The 13,848-nt window shown below is 34.7% G+C and overlaps 1 protein-coding gene and 1 pseudogene across 2 annotated transcripts in view; one reads left to right on the top strand and one right to left on the bottom strand.

The window, feature by feature from the left end:
* Col21a1 (collagen type XXI alpha 1 chain) overlaps window positions 1–13,848 on the top strand; it is a 246,373-nt gene that overhangs the window by 128,441 nt on the left and 104,084 nt on the right. For both annotated transcript variants that reach the window (XM_087196008.1, XM_087196007.1), the window contains exons 4-8: window positions 5,989–6,157; window positions 6,265–6,481; window positions 8,711–8,884; window positions 10,128–10,205; window positions 12,158–12,241. In XM_087196008.1, the coding sequence (XP_087052134.1) occupies window positions 5,989–6,157; window positions 6,265–6,481; window positions 8,711–8,884; window positions 10,128–10,205; window positions 12,158–12,241 (722 nt within the window). The remainder of the gene's footprint in view (window positions 1–5,988; window positions 6,158–6,264; window positions 6,482–8,710; window positions 8,885–10,127; window positions 10,206–12,157; window positions 12,242–13,848) is intronic.
* On the bottom strand, window positions 2,798–3,836 carry LOC101724652 (eukaryotic translation initiation factor 4E type 2 pseudogene; annotated as a pseudogene).

Below are 13,848 nucleotides of genomic sequence, written 5' to 3'. Positions count from 1 at the left end.
GAGGGAGCTCTGGAAGGATAGAGAGGTAAATACTGCCAGTTTGATTCGATCTTTGGGGTCTTTCTTCCCAATAAACTTTAAAACTTTTCTTCTTTCCATGGTCTTTTCTGTGGTATATTGTAACTTGGAATTGTGGTCAGAACTTTTGAGTTTCTTAATAGAATTATAATCCAGATTTATTTGTGCTTTGCATTGTTGTTTGTTTGGAGTTTGCTCAATAATTTGATGATCTAATTCAAGTTTTATAATGCTTGCTAAAGATGGCTTGTGACATGACGAAGTTCAACTTGTATTTCAGTAGAAGTTCCAAAGGGTAAGGTATGCACGTAAGGAACTGTGGCCAGGATGACTGAAATACTTGTAGAAGTGGTCAGATTTTACTTTCCATGGTTCCATAACACATAGATGATGAATTTCTGTATCTTCAACATAAGACTGGTTCTTTTCTGCCCCTCCAGTACTAGTAATACATATTTATGAATTCCCAGCCACTCAGCTGGGAGGTGGAATGGCATGAATAGGATAGAATTTGGTAAAATATTTCATAAAACTTCATTATTTACTCAGAGAATCACCCTGCACTCTATTTATAGATTAAAATGAATTGATTCTAATCTGAAGGAAATTAAGACTGTCAGGGGCTTGTAGCATATCTAAAACATGAATTTTCCATTCATTTAATTAGAAATAATAGAGCTACATTTTCAAATAAAGAAACAATGTGTTCTTATTATGTATGAAAATTGATGCAGGACATCAATTTTGAAGTGCAATTTGAATATATTTGAATATATATATATATATATATTCAAAGGAAAAGTAGAATGACAATGGCATGATTCAGAAAATAGACAAATTAGAGTACATGGGCCAGTTGGAGCCTGTTGCTCTCTTTGACTTAATGTTGAAAGAAATGTTACTTAAAAGTATCTATGCTTAGAGGGGCATGGTGGCAAATGCTTATAATCCAGCACTGTGGGGGGTGGAGGCAAGAAGATCACAAGTTCAAGTCCAGCCTGGGAAAATTAGTGAGACTCTGTCTAGAAATAAAAAATGAAAAAAGCGCTGGGGTTATAGCTCAGTGAGAAATCCTTGGGTTAAATCCCCAGCACTGCAAAAAGAAATCTACGCACACTCTTCTCCATTGTTGGTCAGTCACGTATCTCACAGATAGACTTCAATCCAAGTCATCCTAGTAAGATTATTTCCTAGTAAAAGAGTATGAGGTCATTCAATTTGTAATGAGAAAATAGATTGTGTGAATTTAGTGATGCTTTCTTCATTATCAGCTCTGCTAAGAGGCTGTATTTGGATAATTTATTTTGGTTTTGCTATTATTTTATTGTATTGCCAATAAGCTATAGCTGGATGTATTTGATTGCTCTGTCTAGATTCCAAATATCCATTTTTTGTGTTCTTATGCATGGTATGATTTTAAATAAAATACAATTTCTTATGATTCCAGTAATAACAAATTATTTCTACTATGAAGCCCTGAGATTTAACAGAAAATAAATATTACTGGAATTCAGAGATTAAAATTAATGTGGTAATCTCTGCTCATTCCCAAAATATTTCCTATTCTGAATGGTATCTAAAAATATTAGAATAAAATGAAATTATAACATGAGTCTGTTTAGGGATCCATTTGGAAATTTAGGTATGTGAGTTCTTCTTCCTGGCTTTGCTTCTGACTGCATTTCTTTATTTGATTTATCTAAATTGTTTTACTTACCCATTGTAGGTGTTATATAAGGTCCCAAGCAAGTCTCTCCTAATATTTGATTTCACTTGTATATAAAAAATATTTACCTTTTCTCCTGAAGCTTGTGTAAAACTTGTCTGTTGATAATCAAAATGGGATTTTAGAACTAGAAATGGTCTTGTACCTTTCTCAGAGTTAAGTATATACAAACATACAAATTATATTTTAACACTTTATATGTTTCAATTCTTCATGCAATGATATCACATTGATCTGCTTATAGACAAGCAAACTGGGGAAAAATGGGCCTCAGGGAATGTGTACTGTATAATTATTTAAGTATGTTTTCCCTATTGGGATATTGTAGGTAGTGATAAACATGGCTATATTAGGACCAATAACCTCTTGTTTCTGTTTCCACAAACTGTGCAACACTGTTTCCTGTAACATTTTGGAAATTAGAACAGAGTGGAAAGGGTTTTATTATAGACCAAGGATAGGCACAACACTTATTTTCTCTTTGTACTTGCATGCCATGTGCAGTTAAAAAGCACTTTTACACACAGACACCAGCATATCTGATCCCTGGACAAGCCCTAGGCAGATCTATACTCTTTATTTCACAGGAGAGGGTCCAGAGGTTCATGAGACATTAAAAAAGAGGCTCAGGCCTACATTCAGCCAATGTTCCTCTCTAAGGAACACTGAGCTCTTCACCCAACATTTTATAACTTCTCTTTTGTAAAACAAAGAAACAACTCAAATCTTTATGTTCTTATGATGTCAAATTTAACACAGTTTCTTTTAAACTGAACTTCTTTCTTTTCCAGTTTTAATCAGTGAGGTTTCATTGATTGTTATGTATACTTCCCCCCCCCAAAAATAAAACCTGACCAGATGGGTTTAATTTTACCCTCTGAATTATGGCTTGGAACTGTAAAATTTTTATTGGGAAACACATATTCCTGCCTGTCATGTTTTCACATAGAGAGGTGTCAGTCAGGCTACCTCTCTTGGTCACCTCTCTTCCACCTTCTCTCCCTATCACCACAAATAAGAAGTAAACCTTCTTTTTTCTTTTGTTGAGTTTTTTTTTAATTGCCACCTTGTGTACTTTCACAATGTGATTTTTGTATTTCGAAAACTTGAATTGTCCTTGATGCTGTCGGTGTGAGTTTTGTATTCCATAATGGTGTTGGGAGGTAGGTTAAGCACGCGCCGAAGCGTGTCGCGGATTCGGGCTGTGGTTGCTCGGTCACTGGCAATCTTATTCCATATGGAAATGATGTCCTCCTGGAAGAGGACAGAGACCACAGCCCGGCAGATCTCCTCCGCAACCATGAACTGCTCCCCCAGCATAGCCAGGAGGAGATTTTCCCAGCACCGGGAGGCCAAGCCCTTCCATAGCCGAATGATCCACTTGCCACCATTTTTATTTGCATCATCCTCCCACATGGGTTTAATTCCTTCTTTGAAGAGATGGAAGTCATTGTGTCCTGTCAGGTCCCCAGGATGTACCATGTGGCTATAAAACCTACAGAACTGTTCCACAGAGGCAAAGGTGCCGATCTGCTTGTTATTCTGTTTGTAGCTCTGGGAGCTGGTGGGACGGCCTGGGGTCCTCCTGGAGTACCAGAAAGTGTAGTTGTACTGCAAGGGATGCTCTGCTGGTCCAGTGACAACAACTTTCCTCCTGCTGCTGCTCTGAGGCTTGTCTCGTTCCATTTTTTCCTTCTCAACATCTTTCTGTGTGCCCTTTTCTTCATTCTGATCCTGGTCTCCACTGTCATCATCTTTCAAGGCGTCGAATTTGTTGTTCATCCTCTCGGTGCCACTGTCACCACTGCCTCACGGAGTGACTTCCCGCTCTACCAATTTTTTTGAGTTTTGAAAGATTTTTTTTTCCCATTAAGTTTATTGGTACATTTTAGGTATAAAATACAGTTACATACATCATTGGGATCTTGTACCTTTACATGATGTATCTTGGTTCTTATTTTTTTCCCTTTCCCCTGCCCTCCCTTCACCCCCTCCACCCTTCCTTATTTGCAAAGACTTTGTTTCCATTTTTTTCCTTTTCTCATATTTTTTCTTTTCCCTTCTTTCCTTTCCCTTACCCCTCCCACTTCCCCTACTCCTTTAGACCTTTTGTTCCTATTACACAATATCAATTATACATTTTTAAAATTACAATATCAAGATCTAGGAGACATTACCACAGATTTTACAGAGTTTAAAAGGATATAGAAAGCATATTTCAAAAATCTGTTTTGAGATAAATTTGACAACTTCTAAGAAGTACCTTGGAAGATAAATTAATGAAACTAACTCTGGAGGAAATACAAAATTTGAATAGCACCTATTAAAGAAAGTATATTCCTAGCTTGAAAACCTACCTATATGACAAGAACAGGCTCATATACATTTTAACTGATAAATTATATCAAACATTTAAAGCAGAATAAAGTAGAAACACTTCTCCCCTCATTTTAGGAAATCAACATTGTGCTAATCCTAAAGCTGGGTAAAGATAATAGAAGAAAAAAGTATGAACATAGATAGAAATTTGTTTAACAAAGCAAACTATTAGAAGTCAGATCTGGCAATATGTAGAAAGTGGTTTTATTATAAGGATGTCAGTGTTGGTTCAGCATTGGAAGATCTACTCCCAAAAGTCATTTTAGCAGAGGAAGTGAAAAAGCCATATGATCCTGTCAGTAGTTGCAGAAAAAGTATTGGACTAAATTCTACAGCTGTTCATGGTAAAAGCTATCAGGAGACTAGAAGTAGAACAGAACCTTCTTAACCGATCAAAGACATGTACTCCATACAAGAAGTAAACCTTCTGATCAGTGAGTCTGATGCAGGTGCTGGTCGTGTATTGCAGAGTGTTTTCTGGCTTCTGCTGTTTGGATGGGTGTGTCTATAGATCTGAGGTATCCTGGATCCCTCATTAGGCCAATAGGAGCATAGTCAGGAAGTCTGTGCCTGAAAAAGGTAGAAATGACTCAGCCATGTGCTGCAGGGAGACTGAGGTTAATCACAATGTGCAGTTTCACCAAACTCCCAGGAACCCAAGCAGTGCCTTGTTTGGTTATTCCTATCTCTCCTTGTCAGTTAGCTCCAAGCTTACTGGGGGTAGGGGGATGTAACTGATTGAGCCTCCTCAACATGTAAACATAGTAAAGATCTGAAGAGAAAAATAACTATCCCTTCTCAGGAATAGATCTCATTTTATTTACGGCAAACCTTCATTTTATTTCCAATAATCTGGTACAAATTCTAACTGTACTTTGTAGGCTAGTAAAATCTGTATTGTTATTTTTATTATATTATAAATATAATGCCCTTCCCTTCCTTAATGTTACAAGAGAGTAATTATTTTAAGGTATATTTAGTGGAATTCTTTTATTTTGTGAGTTGTTCCATAAAACATATATAGTCATGATTAATGTGTATGTTGGATGAGGGCCTTGGGAGAATCTGAAAACATTTCAGTATTTCTAAGGTATAAAATCTTAATAGCACCTCAACTATAAAAATTTTCCACATAATTTGAGACATTGATTTCCCAGAGAACTATAAAGTATTTTATATATTTATAATTCATACAGTTTATGATGTATAATGTCAATAATTCTTAAGGAAATGTTCCTTACTTACTTCTAAATATGGTTCATACAATATATAATTAACCATAGATGAAATAACAGGCCCATTTGAAGAATTTTCAGGGATAGATATAACAGATTTTTTTTCCACAGTGATAGAACCAGTGATATTTGAGGTATAGAATTGTAAACTATAGACTATATAGAATAGTATTTTTTTATACCTCAAGTGCTACAGAAAGGAATCTTTAAGTTCATCTTCTAGAAGTAGGAATTTAAGAGCAGTATCCATGGCTATATGACTGCTTAAATGTAAATCTTATGTGAGAATCATGAATCCTGATCCTATGATCGCCTACCTACCATGTCTTAGATTGCTTCACATACTGATCTTTAGCCTAGTGTTGCCTTTAAAACAGTCCAGCAACACATCTTCCTCTTCATTTTTGTTTTACTTTTACTCACCTTTAAGAAAAAAGACAATTGAGATTTCACTCTCAAATACCTAAAGTACTTCCATATTTTCTCAGAAAGTGTACTCACATACACTCATATACATTTATATATAGACAGAGATATTATTCTTATAAGCTCTGGTATTTTCCCCTTGATTTTTCTTTTCTTGTTGGAGGAGTCCATAATTAACTAACTTTTACTGCTTTTGTTTTATAGAATCTGTCTGTCCAACACGAATCCCTGTGGCAGCTCGTGATGAGAAAGGATTTGATATACTGTTAGGTTTAGGTGTAAAGAAAAAGGTTAAGAAAAGAATACAACTTTCACCAACAAAGATAAAAGGATATGAAGTAACATCAAAAGTTGATTTGTCAGAAGTGACTAGGTAAACATATGTGGATAAACATGATATATGTATGTATGTATGCATGTATGTATGTTTGCAGAGTTGCTGACAATTTGTTAGGCTCACCCATCTTCTTCTGTTTCTAGCAATGTGTTCCCAGAAGGTCTTCCTCCATCGTACGTATTTGTTTCCACCCAGAGATTTAAGGTCAAGAAGGTGTGGGATTTATGGAGAATATTAACCATCCATGGAAAGCCACAAATAGCAGTTACCTTAAATGGTGTGGACAAAACATTATCATTTACAACGACTAGTGTAATTAATGGCTCACAAGTGGCCATATTTGCTGACCCTCAAGTTAAGGTAAAGATGTTTGAGTATGATAATGTTATTTAAAATCATGGGAAAACACCCTTGTTTTTGTGTCTGTTGGATGAGGGAGTTATAATTTTAACATGACTTCATATTTTAATGATGCTGACTTCATATTTTAATATTGTTTTATTCAAGAAAAGCAATGGAGGAAGGTAAATTTGTTCTTACTCAGAATACTGACAAAAGGCAAGGTAAATTAACATATTTTTAGTGCCTAATACTAGGTGATAGGCACATTTAACAATAATAAGCAACTAACAAGTAAATTATTGTTCCCATTTTGTAGACAAAGAAATCAGTGTTCAAGGTTAAGTAACATAGCTCATAAATGATGACATCAAGAATTGAATTTAAGTTTGTTTTACTTTAAAGTCTACATTGGTCTGTTTTCTACTGCCATGTATATAAAGACATATCTTTTAAAATATTAAATACCATGTAGATGATAGGTACAGAATTTACCTTCCTTAGATTTTTTTTCCCAAAAAAGGAATATATATTTAATGCAATAAATTTTAAAAGTTTATTTTCTAAGTCATGTGTTGATAATATAGTTGTAGTGAGGATAGCAGTTAAGTTTTGCTCATTATTATAATTATAATATCCTAAATGTATATTAATATGACCAGGGAATGTTCGTAGTTATGTATGAAAATTAAGCATTTATGCAATTTCCTCACACAAAAACATTAAATTAAAAAATTGTGGTCTGCTATCTTCATTAGGTATTATATTCTTTAAGAGAATGCAGGCAGGAGTTTATAATGGAATATACAAAAGATTGACATCAAATAAAAACACAAAATGTAGTGGAATGTGGATGGGAAAATCTGTTCTGGCACAAAAGGTGGAAAAATCTTTATAAATGAAATAACTTCTTCTGGACCTTGAAGGATATAGTTTTGATGGGAAAGCTATAAGAGCTCATTAAGTCAATGATTCAGTGTGGAGTAGTAGCAAAATGAAGGATCTTTGTTTGAAGAGTATGCTTGCAGTATATGATGCATGGCTGGCAAGGTGTGAGTCCAGTGTATGATGAGCCTGGAAGGCCATACGAATTGGCCTGGACTTTATTCAGTGGAAGACAGGGTTCCATCAAAACTCTTGATCCTAGGTATGTTACAGTCAAGCAATCCTCTCATCCTCTTCTGCCCTTCCTTTCACAAACAGTAATTCCAACATTATCCATCAATTATGCCATATTCTGGGAATACAGAAATAAAATGGAGCATCTCCTCTAACACAACTCTAGTGGAGATTTGAAAGATGGCTTGAGGAGGAAGCTCAGAGATAGAAATATGTTGGAAAATAAAGAAAACTACCCACAAACCTGAATTATGGCAGTAAAATAGAAATGGAGAAAGGAGTTAGAGTCATGTTTAAGAGACATATTTGATTGGATTTTGTATCTGATTAGTTATTACAACTCAGGGAAATAAATGTGTGTTTTAGAAAATGAAGATACTATTATCCAAGGGAAATACGGAGATGAAGAAAGCTCAAAGGATGCTTCAAGTTCATTTTGTTGCATACCACACTAAACTGATTTTGAGATATCCTTGCAAACTTATTCTAGCCAGTATTAGAATTAAAAGGCCAGTGTGTAAGAAAGAGGTTCAGGCAGCTGATGTAGATATGGGAGTTACCATAGAGAATTAATGAGTGGTCTGTAGGAATGGATGGACATGTCAAAGGGCAGAATGATAATGTTAAGGACAGACCTGTGAGGAGTGTGCTCATGTAGGGAGCCAGGTTGAGGGAGAGGAGCCCTCAGGAGATAGAGAATGAGCAATTGAAGATGATTACATGAAGACAATCAAGATGGTTTGAACTGTGGAAGTTGATTAAAAATATCATGAAAGATAGACTACAGTAGTCACTGGATCCAAAGTTACAGTGAATTAATGGGGTGAGAAATGAGAGAAGCCATTTGGATTCAGAGATGAGGATTTCATTTGCAACTTTAGGGAAGTTGCTCCAGTAAATTGTTTGACACAATGACTTTGGGATATATAATAGGAATTCAGATAGGAATTAATAAACAAATTGGTGGGTAGCATATGAAGACCAGCTTGGATCAAGGTGAAGTAAGAAGTATTATAGGAAATCTGTAGTTCTTATTTTTCTTAGCAATGTTAGGAGGAAGGGATTAGAAAGAAAATAAAAGATTGTTACAGATTTTATTTATGAATTTTTCGTGGTTTTTTTCCCCTGTAGACACTATTTGATGAAGGATGGCATCAGATTCGTCTCTTAGTAACAGAGCAAGATGTAACCTTGTTTATTGATGATCAAGAAATCGAAAACAAACCCTTACATCCAGCTTTAGGGATCTTCATCAGCGGGCAAACCCAAATTGGAAAATATTCTGGGAAAGAAGAAACTGTTCAGGTGGATAAACAATGATCTGGGTTTTGCTTTGTATAGAATGAAGCTTTGGCTGTCTGTTGTAATAGAATTGGCTACATTGAGTGTATTTAACTTAATTATGAAGTTTTGATTTGATACTCTAAGGTATTTAATCAAAATGCAATCAGTTTATGGTTGAAATTGTGTTATGAAAATGCAAAATTGGAGTCAATCTATTTTCTAAGAATACTTGGAAAAATGTTCCTCTGGATAGAGGGTAGAATTCTAGGAAATATTAATTTCGTATTTCCTAGGAGAAATGTAGTTTAAATAATGAATTTGGAAAGAGAAATATGGTTAGAACTCTAAGTGAGGGCTATAAAAATTTCTTTGTAGCCGTGGGGATAAAATTAGATTAATGCATGCCAGAGTTCTTCACAAACAAAACTGTTACTTAAAAACAAAGAAACTGTGGTCTATTCAACTCATACTTTAAAAGGTTTTGTTTTGACTTTTTAAACATCTACTTAAGTTAGAGTATATTTGTGTTTGGGTTGAGCAATGTGTATGTAAAAGCCATTTCCAGAAAAATCCTTTATTGGAAAAAGTATGTTCCTCCTGTACTTTTTCTTTTTTCTATTCCTTTTTTTTTTTTGTACCGGGGATCAAACTCTGGACCTTGCACTTGTGAGGCAGGTGGCAGAACCACTGAGCTAAAACCCGGTGGCCCTGTACTTTCTCTTTTAAGGAATGACTCTGTCACATTTAAATTTGTGATTACACATGTGGTCAGATACATATAGATGCTGTATATCAAATTGTTGTAAACATTTAAACAGTAATGGGTGCTGATCCTATCATTACACAGCATTTTTTTCCCAGTAACTAAATCTCTAGAGCCAAAGATAGCTTCCTGAGCCCACCACATGTGATCAGGACTGCTGTGGAGATTAGGATTATCACAGAAACCAGGGAGAGCTTTTAAGTGTCCAGGAAAATGTCCTCTAGACTAGCTCTTCATATAGGGATATAGAAAAAATATTTCACTGGATTCTTAAAGGAAATCAGAGATTTGTTCTTGGTGCTAAGAACTTTTCCCTTAAGAGTTATGTGGTGGCACATCTACACAATACATATTAGATATTCAAATTATATGTTTTTATTGTTAATTAAATGCTGTCGTCTAAACCTTACACATTTACTAACCATAGTGGCTATTTCTGCCTGCTGATCTGCTCTTACAAAACAGCTTGTGGCTCAATTTTACTTGTATGTCTATTCCTAGTTCGATGTCCAGAAGTTGCGAATCTACTGTGATCCAGAGCAGAACAAGCGGGAGACAGCATGTGAGATACCTGGATTTGTAAGTAGAATGGATTCCTTCCTTCTGGGTGTTGCATTAGTCCTTCCAAAGCACTAAAGAGTAAATAATACCCAAGTCTTATTTAATATATAGAGTTAATTTTGATTTTTATTGTCAAGGGACACAAAGTTACATGGAAGAAACATATTTTGAGGTACAAACTGAAAGAAAATTACAGTGCATCACTGTGGCAATGAGAAGGAAAAAGCAGAAGGGAATGTAGGAGAAGCAGAGCTGGACCTGCTCCAGAGAACATAGCATGCTTTGTCTGAATATAACAGTGTGTGAAACACATTTCTAGACTTAATTCAATGTAGGACAGAACATCCCAAATTGCATGGTTCTGAAGAGTAGAAATAATTTGCCTGTTCTCCAGCAATTTTCTTAAACTATAATGTGTATTTTTGTTTTTGTTCTTGTTACCTAACTAAGGTTTCCTTACAGTTATAGAATATAAGAAATCTTTCTTTGTATTTAGCCATTTTGACCAATGTGTTAGGAGGCGAATGATGATAACCTAAATGTTATAGCATCTGGTTATATACATGTATATGAGCATAATCAATTCATTTTCCGCTGGGCAAAGTATGGGGAATTGTTTTTAACAGAAATAAGGTAGAATATTGGAAAACTTTTTGAGAATGTGCTTTCTCAGTGATGTTTGATCTGCCCCTGATTCTTTTAATTTTCGTACTCATGCTGTCACTTTCCTGTTTTTCATCAAACTGAGTAACTTTATGATCAAAAAATTTGAGGACATAGAACAGCACATTTAAAGGATCCATAATAAAATTAAATTAAACGTGGACCCTTCCAGAAATTATTCACTCTGGGTTTTCTAGACAGGCAACTGTTTAAATATTATAATTTTATCTTTTTAGTTACTTACAACTTGGAAAATAAATCTCTCCTAAAAGTATCAAATGGCATTGTGTTTGAGAATCAATTGTATTGTTTTATTGATGTCTGCATTTACATATATACCATTACCTCCCATAGAATAGAGGTACAGCTTTAGACTGCAGATTTGGGATTCTTAATCCACTCTTGAAATGTTTTTTCTGCCTCCTTCCTTACTCTTACCTGTGAGTTCAAAAGGCTTGTGTAGTTTTTACACTTTCATTCCTATCTACCCATTTTCTCACCTAGCTTGTTGTTGTTTGGAAAGATTATAAATACCTACCAGAAATTGTGTGTTATTCAGTAAGAAATTGAGAAACTCTTCTAAAGTAAAATGCACAAAGTTTTAATGCTCACAGTTTGTGACTTGCTCAGATGTGTTTGGTGTGTGTGGCTCTAAAATAATTTCTACACAGTTCAACCGAGCATATAAATCTCATTTTGAGGTGTATTTTTTTCTTGCATGGCTGCTAATATCAAGCAGATTTGGTGTTTTAATTTTTGCCATCTGTGCTTTACTTTTATTAATTTCCTTCCTTTATCCTTTACAAATGTAGTACAACAAGTTTAGATACACACTTTTTTAGGATAGTTATAAGCAAATATTTTAGCTCTTGGTTGATTTGACACTTTATATATCTCTTGTCTGGATAATTAAATATATAAAAATCAGGAAGATAATCTAGAAATTAATTAAAAACATATTTTAAAACATGTATGTTGTTTTTCTTTCAGAATGGAGAGGTAGGTTTGGATACTATTAGTCTTCGTAAGGTAATATTTGCACTGTGGAACCATTTAGCTTCCTGTTATCAGCTGTAAGTATATTAGACACATAGAACCCATTTTTATATGTTTGAATGTATTTACTGCTCATATATTTTGTGATTTAGAATTTCTTATCAGATTGGGCTAAATAATGTTGGAAAGTAATTGTAAGCTGTGTCATTTTAGTCAGAGATACACATACTTATGTGCGTGTGTATGTGTGTGTGTGTATATATATATATGTCTTTCCATGTTTGTTGTTTATTCCATTTTTGTCTTTGCAGTGCCTTAATGGTCCCAGTGATGTAGGTTCAACTCCAGCTCCCTGTATCTGCCCTCCAGGAAAACCAGGATTACAAGGCGCCAAGGTGAGTAGAACCTAATGTACCGTGTTTTAAAAACACAAAACGTGCTATTGAAATGCACAAAATTCATAATCACTTTTGACCCTGTCATGAAATCCTCATCTCATACCTTTTAAAACTTGAGTTTTACTGATTTTTTTAAAAAGGTGAATTCTATCTAAGAATTGCCTTTTGAAACTAAACCTGATACCTTGAACCCACATTGAAGTGAAGCAGCTCTATTTGTTTTGTTTTGTTTTGTTTTTCCTACAACATGGCTATTAGATCCCAAGAATATTTCCTTGAAACCAGGTTAAAAATGAAGAAAAATATTTGTTGAAATATGTTCATTCTTTCTTTAATTTTAATTTTATTAATACATGTTTGCGTACATGAAGTTTACGTTCAACTTGGGGAGTAGGTACACATACATAACACAACTTGTTTCTTTTATTAAGCCCATTCCCCTTCCTGCCTACCTCTCATCCTCCCTCCATCTCTAAATCCACTTTCTCCATTTACGTTTTTGTTGTTATGATTCTCAGCTCATGTTAATGACATAGAATGTTTACATTCGTTGTGGGTATTTCTTACCTGTACATGGCATATCTTAAATCTTCTTATTAAATTCTTAAATGCCTAATGTGTCAAAATACTTTTGATATAAAAAATAAAATTAAAATAAAATTAAATTATTGTGAATTTAAAATCCAGTGTTAAATACGGGCATATATATGGTTATTTCATTTAATCTTATAATTACTTTTGAAGACTATATGCATGTGTTCCATTTGCATTTACATATTTTATATACCAATGTATATGTGCATTTTTACATTGTTGGAACCATCCTGTGCATGACTGTGACTAGTTACTTTTAAAATAACATGTTACAAAGATATTCCTGTGTGTTGAGTATAAGTGACTAAATTATTAAGTAAGTAGATAGGTGCTTACTATAGCTTCCCTTAGACACAGCCCGATACTTTTGTGACTCTCAAGGAGGTTCAGGCAACCTCTATGGACTCCAAGGGGCTGTCTACCTAAGAGAAGGGACCTGAAGTCTCAATGATGTTTTCCAACTCTTCATTTCTGACCCTTAGGTGTCTTGTAATGTCGCCTTATTTTTACTCACATATACATATTTCTATAGCAGAGTTTTAGTACAACTATTCTTTTATCTGGCAAAGCCTCTGATTTCCAATTTTTCCAAGTGTCATGTGTTTCTCATTTTCATTCTCTTTCTTAGTCATGATTCAGCCCCATTGCCACCTACTACTTTAAGTGAAATTGCAGTTTTCCACCAATGTTCAAGTTGGCGTGCCTTCTTGATCTGCTTTCCATTTTCTTCAGAAAATCTGGCAGGAAGACAGGAACACACACACACTCTTCCATCACTGAAGGGCTCCTTTCCCTGGAGGTAGTTCCTTACACAGGTCAGCATCTGTATATGAAAAACAGAATCCCTAGCAATATTGTGGAGTGTATTTTTTAAGAAATCTCTGGTTTTTAACCATCAGTAGGGATTTATTAGCTAAATAGAACCTAAACTAAAACAGCTGAGATGTTTTTACATTAGGTGTCACTGAGAATTTGGGGGCATTCTTGTTAGATACGTTGAAAAAAGTTTT

This window comes from Heterocephalus glaber, unplaced genomic scaffold (assembly GCF_053883595.1).
Source record: "Heterocephalus glaber isolate CG9 unplaced genomic scaffold, H.glaber_assembly_v1.0 deba00001610, whole genome shotgun sequence".
Lineage (NCBI taxonomy): Eukaryota > Metazoa > Chordata > Mammalia > Rodentia > Bathyergidae > Heterocephalus > Heterocephalus glaber.
Note: the sequence above shows the minus strand (reverse complement) of the source record. Positions and strands in the feature narration are given on the sequence as shown.